Source organism: Anoplolepis gracilipes, chromosome 10, assembly GCF_047496725.1.
Source record: "Anoplolepis gracilipes chromosome 10, ASM4749672v1, whole genome shotgun sequence".
NCBI lineage: Eukaryota > Metazoa > Arthropoda > Insecta > Hymenoptera > Formicidae > Anoplolepis > Anoplolepis gracilipes.
Genome location: NC_132979.1, coordinates 9,901,877 through 9,916,625, shown reverse-complemented (window position 1 = coordinate 9,916,625; position 14,749 = coordinate 9,901,877). Strand labels below are relative to the sequence as shown.

Sequence of the window (14,749 nt, the reverse complement as noted above, 5' to 3'; positions counted from 1 at the left end):
TAAGGTAATTTTATTCTGCAACTTAAATATATCTTTATCATTAAAATGTATTGGTTTAATTTCAGAAGAGTTGCCAACTTAATCAATATTTTTATATCCCTCGATATTACTATTGTTTGTGTTTAAAATATTTTCATTAAAATTTCTTTCGGTCCCATAAATTATGCAGCTGTGTGAGCAACGGTTGTGCTTTAGTCTATTTGAAAAATAAAATTATGAATTTATAAAATTAACGTTAATTTACACGAGGAATTTTCTCAGAAAAATTTTATCATTCATAGTATGAGTTTTATCCAAACTATTTACAAAAAAAGAGAATTTATATAATAACATAGAAATAAAAATGCGTTCACAATAATATTGCTTAAAAAGAAAATTAATAACAAGCGATTCTAATTGTAATTCTAATTATATTAAATTCTGAATATCGAGTTTTATTTACCTGATAATCACCAATCAGCTTTTCTTCCTGATAGATTTCTTTTGACCCGTGCATAGCTAATTTTCTTTCGCACACTTCTATTTTATTTTTCGTAGCAGCTAATGCTTTGTGGACCTTTTCTTTTTGCATTTCTAAATATCTTATCTGCAAAATATATTCGTCGGTAATAAATTTTTCATTATTAAAAGAGTGCTGTATTTTATTAATATGTAGTAGTTGTTCTCTTTTCTTAGCATATTCATTATTAACAATCCTACGGAAATGTCTATTTATAACCTTTGATATTTCTTTTTTCTTCCGTTGTGGTATCTAGAATAAAAATAGAATAAATAAATATTGCACAATAAAAGTAATCTATTTCGATGCGTTCTAACACATACTATATTGTAAACAAAAAAGGGTTATAAATTGAGATGTAATCGATTTTTAGGGTTAGGGTCACTGATACAATTTTTGTAACTTCTTATTTACAGTATAAATAATAAGTGTAGAAGATACATAACATATAAGAAATTTTTTTATTACAAATAATACTTTTATAATAATTAAGTAATTTCTATATACAGGGTGAAGCATTTATATTGAGAGACGTGTAAATATCTCAAAAACTATAAAAGTTATAAAAAAATGTTTTAAATAAAAGTTGTATGGTTTCAAGGGGGGATATAAGATGATGCCACTGATTTGAGCTTGAATAATTGTTTTATTATGTTTTGCACTATATATTATCTTCATATTTATATCTTAAACTTTTAAATTATACGATTCGTTGTTTCTAATTTGTCTATTTTAATTTATGTTGTTTTATGCCCTTGCTCTCTACAGCAGTTATTGTATCATTTATTATTATTTATGAGAGAGCGATTTTTAACGGTTTTTTAATTGTTTGAAGGTCATATGAAGGTCACCTTTAATTTCTTAAATGGAACCTTCCATTTTTCATTGCACATTCTTGCAGCTTACCTCGAGAGCTTTTCAAAACACTATAATAAAGTATTTTTTCATTAAGTCCGTTTTGAGTTATGAGGCTCAAAAGTTACAATATTTTGACATAAAATACAAATATCTTGTAAAAGAGAAACGTGGTAGAAGGCAATAAATGAACGGTTAACGTATAATGTAAATAATAAGGTGATTTAATACATTGTTAAAAGCAGAAAAAAAAATAAACATAATTAAAATGAAGTTTGATAAGTACTTTAAATTAAATGTAGTAAACACTGATAATTAAGCGGTGTACACAGTAAACATTAATGACTTAAATTATAACGAAATCGTACATATTAAAAGATATCAAAAATATATAATGAAAATCCGCAAGTAAAAACATATAAATACATGATATAAGACAGGTCTATATATAAGATTCGCATACGTTTCGGCTTGATCTTTCAAGCCATCCTCAGGCATCCTTATCTTGTAAAACATTCATAAATGCTCCATTGAATTAAATACCAAAAATTCTCACATTCTTTCAGATAACATGTGTTGAAAATGATAAATATTTTAAAAAATACGTCAAAACGGCCTTTAATACAAATGACATTTTATATATTATTTTATCGAAACGCACATATACTTTTTCGATTAAAGTTATTTCGGGTCCAACAACAATAATAAACGGCTGCATTGTTCATGCAAGATTCATTTGGGACATTTTGTTTTGTTCATTAGTACAGATTTGTTCAATATCTCCTGGTATCTAAAAAAAAGAAATATTAAAAAAATACTAAATTGCATTTTACTAACATAAAAATTTAACCAATTATTACAATTATTATCTCTTAACTGCAAATACTGATAACAAACATATATTATCGAACTAACCTTGCAATGCACAAGAATGTCATCTCGACTTTCAGAAACTGTAGGTTTCCACACTCTTCTGCGATCTGAAGATTTTATACTAATTTTCGTTGATTTAGGAGTTAAAATAGCTATTAAAATCCAAATCTAAAGAACCGTTTTACTATCTATAAAGTTATTATATCAAATATTTAAAAACAATCACATTTCAATAGATAAATATTAATAGCTGAGCAAAAAAAAAATCTAAATATTTACCTATATTCACAGATTCCGATTGCATGAGAATCTCATTGAGTTGATCTCAGTAGTGTTATAGTGGGGATTCTAAGCCATGGGGCGCCGAGGGGGGTGCGGGGGCGGGGGTATCTGGGAGGCGCGAGGGGTCTGATGTTAGGGAAAGGGGGGTGGGGGGGGGAAGGGTCCTACACACGTTCGAAAGTAGATGTTTATTTTTGCGGTTGATTTTATAGCCGGGGGTATTTTAGAAGTCATAAAACTGTTTTTTTTCTAGTTTTATGATCATTTTATGGTCATTATATCATTAGGATTTTAAGCGCCGACGTTCGGCAGCTTTGCACCCTCGCGGAAAATCTCCCATAAAACTGGAGCGAAACATCTTCCATAATTTTTAGGGAAAGAACTGCAACTGCAAGGTGTTTATCTTTGTGGTTGATTTATAGCCGGGGGACATTTTAAAAACCAAAAAACTGTTTTTTTCTTTTTTTCTAATTTTTATGATCATTTTATGATCATTAGAATATTATGGAAAAAGAGATTTTAAGCGCCGGCGTTCGGCAGCTTTGTACCCTCGCGGAAAATCTCCCATAAAACTGGAGCGAAACATCTTCCATAATTTTAAGGAAAGAATGCAACGCATCAGCGCCATTATGGAAAAAAAGATTTTAATCGCCGGCGTTCGGCAGCTTTGCACCCTCGCGGAAAATCTCCTATAAAACTGGAGCGAAACATCTTCCATAATTTTTAAGGAAAGAATGCAACGCACCAGCGTCAACATTCGGCTGCTCGAATTTGAGAATCTGTCTCCGCGTTAAAACGTATTCAACAGTCGTCGAGTGTCTTTCGATTTAGTGCTAAAATGGATATAGAAGATGTGATTGTCATCGAAGACAATGAAGACAATGAAGATGTGGTTATTATCGACGACAGCGATGAAAAAGTGGAAATAGTGAATGACTCTAATTATGAGAGTGATCCGGAAGACTGTTTGAATGAACAAGTAGTGCCGTTAGTGCGTGAAGATTTACGAATTATAACTGAACGGCAGGAAATGTGTAACATCATATTTTATTACGAAGTAAAAAAGTATGACAACGACGAGGAAAATAGTGAAAAATTTTGTTCGGGATGTTTCATCGAAGTTCAAGATTCATATACACAAGGTAAAATTGTGTATAAACATGAAACAGGACAATATATTTATCACGGTTGGAACTCGTGTAATAATTGTGGACACTCACTGTGCCAAGTAATAGCATGTAGTGTGTGCCGTTTTTGTGCGCAGCAATAAACTTTTGTAGACATTTGCTAGGACTAAGTGCTGTGAAAAATGGTGACCGAAAAACTATTGAATGCGGTGGAGTTTCAACGAAATCGCGAACTTGACATAAAAAATTCCTCAACAGTGATCTTTAAACTACAAAGTTATATATGGACGAATGAAAACAACAGACTAAGGGGAAAGCCTTGCGAGAATTGCTGTTTACCAGGCGGAAATCGGCAAGCATGTCCTGAGCAGTTACAAGAAATCCATCGGGAAATCCGTCAACATATCGATAACATGTTGTATCTACAACATGTCATCGACAATGATCCAGATTCTGATATTGATTCTGATCAGTAATTGTAAGTAATCCTTGATATGTAAGTATTCTTTTTCAAATTATGAAAATATTAATAAATTTTTTTTTTCTGTTATGCAGGAACCCTACCTGGACGCCACCACCACCGCCCGGTCATCTCCTCCAGCGCCTCGCAGCAGCAGTCGCCGTCGTGCTGTACCGCTCGACCCTCGGCGTGCAATCTTTTATATTTTTTTTTTATATCTTTTTCTTTTTATTTTTAAATTCACACACACACACACACACACACACACACACACACACACACACACACACACAGATTTTTGAAAATAAACACACACTTTTTTTAAATAAAAAAAAATTATGTTAAACACATATAATTCCTTGCTTGCGCTTCCTTCATCTATCCCATCCTTTTTCCTTCATATACTAGATATAATTAGATATAATAACTTAATATTTAATATAAAAAAAAAAAAATATAAAAAGAAAAAAATAATAAAAAGAAAAAAGAAAAAAATAATAAAAAGAAAAAAGAAAAAAATTATAAAAAGAAAAAAAAGAAAAAAGAAAAAAATTATAAAAAAAAAAAAGAAAAAAAATTTCTGTTTGCGTTCTCGCTTTCCTTCACCTCGCGCTATCTCTTTCTTTCCTAGCACTTACTCTCTCGCTCTCCTACACCTCGCGCTATCTCTTTCTTTCCTAGCGTTTACTCTCTCGCTCTCCTTCGCCTCGCGCTATCTCTTTCTTTCCTAGCGTTTACTCTCTCGCTCTCCTTCGCCTCGCGCTATCTCTTTCTTTCCTAGCGTTTACTCTCTCGCTCTCCTTCGCCTCGCGCTATCTCTTTCTTTCCTAGCGCTTACTCTCTCGCGGTCCCTAGCTTCGCATCTCCCTTCCCAGCATGACATCATTCCCCGCAACGAGCTACATATGAGAACTGGGACTGTTTACGGGTGGGAGGAAGCACGGATGGGAAATGCGTGCGAATAAATTATATCATGATTTAAATTTAAAAAAACTTTATTCTTCTCTTTTATATTTTTTTTTTTTTTATTACATATTGTGACTAAAAACTAAAGCTACCAGTTCGCAATCGACGAGTTGATGTTTATTGAAGGCGTCGCTGGCGCATATTACATTTGACACTTTTTTATTATCCGTTATAGTGGACGCGATATTGGAGAATTGTGTAAACTTAGTATCGACTGTCTCGGTGATTCTAACCAATCGATCAAAGGTTACATCGATGCATTGATCGAGATCAAACATACGGTGTAACGTCGGTTCAATCATCATCATGCGTACGTTTAAAGATTCGAGACTTATAAGTTTAGTATCGTTAATCGTATGAACTCGCACTGTTAGCGGTCCAACGCTTATAAAATTATAGGTATCTTTAGAGTCCTTTCGCAGTAAATCGTGAATATTGCGACGTTGCTCGTAAAGTCCCTTCCACGTTTCGAGAGATAATACCAGTTCCTTTCCTTGATGATCTCCTATGACAATTTCCACGTAACTCGGTGTACCCACGTTGATACCAATTTCAAGGAATTTGAATTCCGTGGTTGTCAATGCGTATCGTCTACTTAGTATACGAATCGCACGACGCTTCAACGAAATGCTGTAGAAAAATAAAATTAAAAAAAATTAGTTTAAAAACAATTTGTGAAAAAATAGAAAGAAGTTAAACAAAAATTTACTTGTCACATTTGTTCTCAAACAATGGAGTTTCATAACGATTCAGTACGTAATTATTCACGCTTCTACTGGGGCCGCCACTGCTTCTTTCGACGTAGTACATATTTCCAGATTTCAAAAGTGGACCACTTTCACGAACGGTTAACGCAACACTGACCGTATGAAGAATCGAATATGAAGAATCAAATATACGTGACATCCCGTTTTTTCAAAGTAGTGGGGAGAGATTAGTGGTAAATGTGGTGGGAAATTCTAGAATACTTTAGTGCTCTGAAATTTTTAGGAGAAGGGAGAGACGATACTCGGATAAAAAGAATTCTTAAATGACTCGTGAGGGAGGGAGGGAGGGAATGAGGAGGGGGAATAAGAAATAAAACATATTAGTGTTTAAATATTTTATTTTTCCAAATCTTGCAATTCTTTCTGGCGTTGCGACCACCAGTTAAATATTTTGAATACATTTTGTAATGCACAATTCTTAACATGTTTTTCACATCGTATAGTATTTTTAACATCTAGATTATTTAGAGATTCGATATCGTCGTAATCAGCATCCAAGGTCTCAATGATTAAATTTTCTCTCGCATCGTCGCCGAGCATATTAGCAAGCCATTCTCGTTTCTGGCATCCTTTAACGTATACGATACACTGCATTTTATCATCTTCTTCTTCAACTACAGCTGTTGTAATCAATCGTTTCGCCATGCTGTACGCGATTCCATCCTCCCATTGTAGTCCATGATGATTCGCCATCAACCATGAAGCTTGACACTTTTCGGATTTTGTAAGGAGATGCCATGGTATAGGACTCCGAAAAATGTAGTGTGCAAGAACAGTTCCTCTTCTCAGCATCGCCACCTCCTTTGCGATGAATTTATTCGAAACGACAAATCCTTGCAGATCGACAAACGTTGGTACAGATATGATGAGATCTCTTTACGTCAGTTAAGAAGAATGACAACCATCTCGTAACACTCGGATTTATATCCAGCTTCCCCTCTCTCTAAATTATTGTCGCAAACACTTAGGTAATTTTGCGCACAACGTTGGTCAACGGGTTGTACTGGATCACGCGATCGTGTATGATGAGACAGTACGCAGTTGTATTATTAGCCACATTCTCCTTACACTCAAATTCCAATCGCACATCCACGGTTGCACTCTTGACCGATTCGTTTTGTCGAGAACAATCGATGATTACAAACGGACCGTACTGTAGAAACAGTGAGACGGTGAGACTCGGTTCGAGGTACTCGTATCCGTAATAGTTTTTGCAGAAATGCGCGTACGTGTCGTACAGAATCGACCATCTGTTTTTATCGAAATCCAGATTCATGTCGTCGTACGGATAACATTCCGAGTTCAGATAGAGTTTCACGTTTGTTAATTTACAGTCGTCGAATTTACTCGCATCCTCGGACATAACATTCTTCCGGCCTATCTGCAGAGCAAAGATAACGTATCGTGGTTTTTCCAGCTGAGTCGCGGTCTTAATGGCCCACGAATGCTTGGTTGTACGCTGCAACAGCGGAAACTCGTACAGATCCCACGAGCGAAAACCCATGCTGAGGTAGCGTCCGCTTTCCAGAGCGGCATAGACAGCTTTTTAATTTCACTCAACAACACATGTGGCATTTGCCATTGTATCTTGAATATGTTGATCACAGGCTCCAGCGTCGAAGCTCCAAGCAGACAATTGTTGTCATTGCGCGATCGTATTAAGATCAATTCGTGACGAGCGTTAATTACTATGTGTCTGTAATCCTCGCAAAATCCCAATAACATGTAGAGTGGTACGCAAAAATTAAAGTGTCCATCCACAATAGTTGGCTCACTCCAACTAGCATTTCTCATAATCACGCTTCTATCGGATGATATTGTTACATAGTTTTTGAGCATACTTGTTATTCCCACGTTTCTATTCCGATCAATCTCCACACCATCGAGTTCATATCGAATCTCGTCAAACATGAATGCAACGCAATTATTTTGCAGTACCACATTGAATCTGCCAGCTGGCTTCTTTATCTTTAATTCTCCCTCGATGTATAAGAAACTCTTGTACGGCAATGTATACAGATCCTGTTGTTGTATGGGTATTCTTATCTCATCACTGTGTCCGAACGTTGTGTTGGCGAATGGGTTATAGAAGTGAGTCTCAATCTTGACGATGCGATCGTCAAAGATTGGCTCATCCGCGATGTCGAGAATGTCAGTCATCGTTTAAATGTTTCGCACCACGAATCCCAAAGATTGTAAAAACGCAACGTTTGATGCGTTTAATTTCTTTTTCTTAGTGCCGGATGAATGAATATTAGCAAATGTCGATGTTGTCGCTGGCGTCGTAAAGATTGTGTTGTCTCTCACGTCTTTCGATCCGTTCAACACGAGCATCACACGCTAATTTTGCCGCCGCCGTACATGCAATCTAATGGTGATCTCTTCTTCTCGAAAATCGAGTAATCGTCCTTCCTGGTCGACAACGCGTAACGTTAAATCCGTAATGCACCGCACGATGATCAGTAGGTAAATGATGTGCGCCGGTGTTTCCGATATCTTATATCCTGGTGGTACCCTCGGTGAAAATTCGTGTATCGTATGAACGAGTTTGTCGTTGTTGTACGCACCCGCGGTCACATTACATTCGACGCGGATAATGTTCACGTTGATAATGTTAATCGGCACGTCCGACTCGTACCATTTTCGCGGCTGCAGTATACGGTTCGAGAATCCTAGCAGCGATCCAATATTGTTAGGCTTGCTAAAATTTAATCTGTAGGCGCATTTGATCTCGCTCCTCATCGTATTGTAATTAGCGCGGAGCACTATAGACCATTCTCCAGGCTCAAAGTTATCGTCGTCGTCAGTGTGTTTTTTATCACCATCACGAACTGTGTGTTGCGAACGTTTTCGTAAAATTGTATGTTTCAAAAATTCATGTATCGCTTGCAGCTCGTACGATCCCTCGGGAATCGTAATTTCCGCATTGTCTTTGCCAAAGTAAAATTTATTATTCGAGGAATTCACGTTCGATATCGTGTGATAACTTTCAAAATCCGCTAGACCAAGCTCGTATTCACCGTCGCTTAAATCTACGTTGGGAAAGTAGTTTGCCGCGAGAACGCTGCTCTTTCCAGTCAGCGTGAATGTCATAGACATGTTTGCCAAACTGTTTAACGAATACTAAGTTAAATAGCGCAATGTATGTCTTTAAATTCGCGTGCATCGACCGTTCGGAGAAACTGCAAGCACAATTGTCCACAGATGCTTTGATTATAAGTTTGATAGGATGTGTGATTATATTCTATTTTTGTCACATTTAAATATCGCACCAATTCATTCGGCGGTCGAAGATTGCCAAAACTGTCAAAATATATAGCACGATTCCCCCTCTTTGCATACGCTACCCAGTGAGTACCCGAGCCTTTAGCGTTATCCAAATTTATGATCCCGCTCTCGTTTCGATATATACCACCGATCGGTAATGAGTTACGCATAAAAACACCTCTAAAATATGGAATGTGCATACGTTTTGCTAGTTGCAGCAATTGTACGTTGGTAGTTACGCCCTCTGGCATTTTTAGCGTCTCTTTGACGTTTTTTTTTTTTCTTCTTTCTCATTGAGACTCCTCGTCCGTATTTGTATGGCGCGAGATACAATCCGCGACCTTCCATGGCACGATTGTGACGTAGCATCTCTTGAAACTGACGTTGTGTAGCTTTTCCATCGTTCACCATCTTTGCTACACCAGCCGCTCCACCAATCAGAGATCCGAGAGCGCCCAACACTGGTAGAATCGGTAATACACCCCCGCGTTTCGCTACCGGAAGTATTCGTTTTTTCACCATCTTTTTCTTCGTTTTCGTCTTTAGACCCATACCGAACTTCGTTTTGGTTTTCATCGCTATTCAGACAGCTGTGGCTGCGGCTCTCTCACCGAGAGACGAATCTTTCGCAGTGATGCGAGTTTGCGCCTTTTTGGCGAGTATCCTATCCGCCGAGTGTCTTTCGACAAGATCGTTACTCCGAAAGTACGCTATATCGTGTTCACGACACGCTGCGTCCAATGGGTTGATACCTCGATCACCTCTAGCCAATCGTTTTTCTAGCCGCGTGCCCAGACCGCAAAACTGGTATCCAGGAATATGTAATTCGATAGGAAGCGCGTTTATTGCACGATTTAATAGACCTCTGCTTATTTGCGTTGACATTCACGACAATCTTTTATCATTGGCGCTGGACCGTCAATTTGCGTTTGTTGCCACGGTTGATTGTAATGTTCGAAACAGCGACGATAGGTCTGAACCTCCGAATCCGCCTTTATGTATTCCGGAAGCTTGTCCCACACGTAGTGAACGTGATTGCCACACATTCGCAATAAAACTGCTTTAGATACAAACTGTAGCTGTTCGGCACTCAAATCGAGAATATCGTAAGGACTTGATAGCAGGACAAACATTTTTTCGTTACTGAACACTTTGTAGTTTCGCGCAGCTATAAATAGACAGGCGTGCGATCCGAATCGGAAGTGGGTAAATGAAATTCGTGCGACAACCTTTCGCGATACGCGTGACAAATTACGACGTCAGATTACGCTCGATGGGTGACAATGCGGAGATGCGTAGACACGGTACGATGCTGCCGAATACTATACGCGCAATCGTTTGCGGCCCCTCGAATTGCGATAAAACTAACGTGTTGATTAGTTTGATAGAAAGCCCGCACGGCGTCCGCTTTGAAAATGTGTACGTGTATTCAAAGTCACTGCAACAGCCAAAATATCGATATTTGGAGAATTTGTTAACGTCGATCGATGAAATCGGCTATTTTACATTCTCCAATAACAGTGACGTCATTCCACCGAGCGAAGCACGTCCAAACTCGATTTTCGTTTTCGATGACGTGGCGTGGGACAAACAAAATACAATAAGAGAATATTTCTCAATAGGACGCCACTCGAACGTCGACTGCTTCTATCTCTGCCAGACATACGCGAGAATACCGAAACATCTTTTACGCGACAATGCGAACCTGCTAATCTTGTTTAAACAGGATGGCACCAACTTGAAACACGTGTACAACGATCACGTGAATACCGACATGTCATACGAGGATTTCAGTGAGTTATGTCGTACTTGTTGGCAGTAAAAGTATGGATTTCTTGTGATAGACAAGGATAGCTTGCTTACAAACGGGCGATACAGAAACGGATTTAACGTGTTTGCGATACCACAAAATGATTAGTCGTTGCCTACATTCTGTCGTGAGGGGTGAAACGCGAGCGTTCAACACTCTCTATCGATATGGCTGGGAGCGATAATATTCGCGAGCGTGAAAAGATGGCGAAGGAGATTGCGAAAACGAGCAAATCGATCCGCAAGAAACATCGCGCTTTGAAGACCGGTAACATCGATGACGATATCGCGGTCAAGACCCATTTTAAATCTATTATCGAGCCGCTGCAAAAGATTGTCGACAACTCGTTCGCGGTAAAAAATAAGTCGGAGAGTAGCGCAAAGATTAAAATCTTACCCATCAAGCGATACAAGGAGGATGAGAAGGAAGAGGCTAAAGATGAGGAGGTAGAGGAAGAGGAAGAGGAAGATGCGACACCGAAAAAAAGGGAACCATCGGATGTTTTACTGTATGAACCGTCGATAGCCTCTACGCCGTTAACCGCACCAACAAGCGTAAACGAAGATGTTTTCGAAACCTCGGGCAACATGCTCGAATCATCGTTTGTTCGAAACAAGTTACAAACGCCGGAAGGTCAAGAAACGTTGCGGGAGTACTTTGGGCCACTTGGACAAAAGTACATAGGCGCTTTGCTCAGTGGCGACAAAAATCACGAGATTGATCATGTGTATGGAGTCTATTTCGACAGAAAGAATGAAATGCGACTCGGCAACAAACAATTCAACATCAACAAAGATGACTCTATTATCATAGACGACGTGCGGTACATTGGAACGCCAGGATTGTACGAGTTGATCTTCAAGAGAATTCCCGATGACGAACTTTACACGAGGGGGGACGATTTGGAAAAATACAAGAGCATATTATTGGTGACGAACGCGCATAGACGCGATTATGATGCGCAGGGCCATTTGAAGGGTAACAGGGGGTACAAGTACAAACATATAATTGCACCGTTGATGTCGCTCGAATCGAAAAATACAAAATCTGGAGGGGAGATATCTATGCCTTGCGCTATGACGCTAACCAACAATATGATTGATTACGTGCACTGGGACGATCCCAACGAACTAGTGGATCGGCTACGATTGCTCAACGCTTCGCGCCAAACTGGTCACAATGCTCACGACAACGAGATCCAGTCGATCATCGAGGAACTTCGTGAAGCAGGAATTATTATAAATTAAATGGTGTCTCGACAAAACTAATCAGCGTTGCGTGACACTTTACGAAGCATCAGAAAAAAATGCCTATCAACAAATTTGGCTTATTCGATTCAAGAAATGATGCAACCGGTACAAACGGCTCTTGAGATAGATTGGTAAAAAGTTATGTGCACGAAAACGCTTTGTGTCGCGTCGTTACAGACTTCGATGCGAGGTCGCATAAGATTCGCCGTGTAGCGCAACCTGAGGCTGACACCGATGCCGTAAACAAATTGTACGTGCAGTCCTGCGTTAAAAGATTAATGAATCGACAGAAAGAATCAGACGAGAAGCTTACTTCGCTTGAAAAGGACGTGCGAGCATTACAGATTGCGTTAAACAAACTTCAACGTGTGGCTAACGCTAACTCAGAGACAGCTATCAACCTAAATGAGCATCAGTCAACGGGTTAGGAGCGGTTATCAAACGCTTATCGAACAGCTACGAAGGATTATAGAACGGCTGCGAACAATTATCGAACAGCTACGAAGAATTATCGAACTGCTATCTAACTACAATGAGTGGCAGTGGCAGTGGCAGTGGCAGTGAACGACCTAGCAGCAGCTGCAACAGCTTCGAACGAGGCTATCAGCATCTCAAGCAGGGCTGCGAACGAGGCTACGAACACGTTCCTAACGGCTACACTCAAGGTTACAAACAACTCAAGAACTCCTACGATCGGTCAAAAGACGTCTGTGAACGAGGCTACGAACGGTTCAGAAGCGGCTACGAACGAGTCAAAAACGACTGCGAAAAAGGCTGCGAAGGGGTCAAGAACAATTTTCGAATGGGTGAAGGACGGCGGTGAACAACGCAAGAACAGGTCAGAACAGGTCAAGAACAGGTCAGAACAAGTCAAGAACAGGTCAAGAACAGGTCAGAACAAGTCAAGAACAGGTCAGAACAGGTCCAGAACAGGTCAAGAACAGGTCGAGAACAGGTCAGAACAGGTCAAAACAGGTCAAGAACAGGTCAGAACAGGCCAGAACAGGTCAAGAACAGGTCAAAACAGGTCCAGAACAGGTCAAGAACAGGTCAAAACAGGTCGAGAACAGGTCAGAACAGGTCAAAACAGGTCAAGAACAGGTCAGAACAGGTCAAGAACAGGCCAGGACAGGTCAAGAACAGGTCAGAACAGGTCAAAACAGGTCAAGAACAGGTCAAGGACGGCTATTAAAGGCGATAAACGAAAATGAGTGAAAAAAATGCGAACAACAAACGGGCATCGAGAAAAACTGACAAAGCAAAGAATCAACATAGTTTGGAGAGACGAAAGTTGGTAAACGAACTGCACGCGCCGGCGAGAAAAAATTTTCCCCGAAGACACGTCATAGTGCGGGGATACGATGATCTGTGGCAAACCGACATTGTCGAGATGCGTCCGTATTCTCGTTTCAACAAAGGTTACCACTACATACTCACCGTCATCGATGTGTTGAGCAAGTATGCATGGGCTGTACCACTCAAGAGTAAAAGTGGAAGGGAGACGGCTGATGCAATCGCCAAAATAATTCGAGATAGCAAGAGATGCCCGAAAAACATATAAACTGATAACGGGAAGGAATTTTACAATACCGATGTGCAACGGCTTATACGGAAACATAACATTAATCACTATTCCACATATTCGGTATTGAAGGCGTCTGTCGTCGAGCGATTCAATCGCACGCTGAAGAACGACATGTGGAAGATGTTTACGCTGAACGGAACTTACAAGTGGATCGACGCGCTATCCCGACTCGTTGCAGAATATAACGCGTGAAAACATCGCACTATCAATATGAGACCTATCGATGTTACTCCCACGATCGCTGATAGACTTTTAAATATGGTATACAACAGTACAAAAATTGCTGCTCCTGCAAAGTTTAAAGTAGGTGACCTGGTACGCGTTAGCAAATACAAAAAACTTTTCGAAAAGGGTTACACACCAAATTGGACAACCGAGGTGTTTAAGATTGTTAAAGTGCAACATACTAATCCCGTAACATATCTACTCGAGGATTATCGCAAAAAATCTATCGCTGGAGCATTTTACGAGCACGAGTTGCATCGCGCGAATTATCCAGATGTGTATCTCGTGGAGAAAGTACTGCGCAGCAGGGGTGACGAGGTTTACGTGAAATGGCTGGGATTTGATAGCTCGCACAATTCTTGGGTACATAAGGATCATGTAATTTAATTTTATAAGAAATACAATGTATTCAATATAAAAATATATGAAATATTTGAAATATACAAAATCTTTATTAATACATCCTTTCCAATAGTCATTACAATATATAAAATATGAAATATACATACAAGAAAAAAATCACACACACATTATATTTTATAAAGATATCTTATAATGTCCCCACGGTAACGTATCAGTAGTTGTAGGTACGATATACCGCTTGTCGTCGTACGGACTTAGAGCAATTTTTGTTTCGCGAATGGTGTATACCTTGTGTAATTTTGATCTTATACACGATTGACTACGCGTTATTTCAATCTCTTCGTTCAAACACCGCGTGTAATCGTCAAACGTTATCGTTCTCGCAACAAGGTTACTCTTGACGCCTTTTACCTTTTTCGT

General features: G+C 39.1%; 2 protein-coding genes across 2 annotated transcripts; one reads left to right on the top strand and one right to left on the bottom strand.

Moving 5' to 3' along the window:
* Positions 1–4,872: 4,872 nt before the first annotated feature.
* Positions 4,873–5,968, bottom strand: LOC140670367 (uncharacterized). The gene is made up of 2 exons (XM_072900922.1): positions 5,772–5,968; positions 4,873–5,692 (listed from the first exon to the last, which is right to left on the bottom strand). Exons 1-2 carry the CDS (start codon positions 5,966–5,968, stop codon positions 5,125–5,127), a joined length of 765 nt encoding a protein of 254 aa, XP_072757023.1. The 3' UTR covers positions 4,873–5,124.
* A 5,468-nt stretch (positions 5,969–11,436) lies between these two features.
* Positions 11,437–12,153, top strand: LOC140670582 (uncharacterized). Its single transcript, XM_072901248.1, has one exon. It carries the CDS (start codon positions 11,494–11,496, stop codon positions 12,151–12,153), a length of 660 nt encoding a protein of 219 aa, XP_072757349.1. The 5' UTR covers positions 11,437–11,493.
* Positions 12,154–14,749: the final 2,596 nt, after the last annotated feature.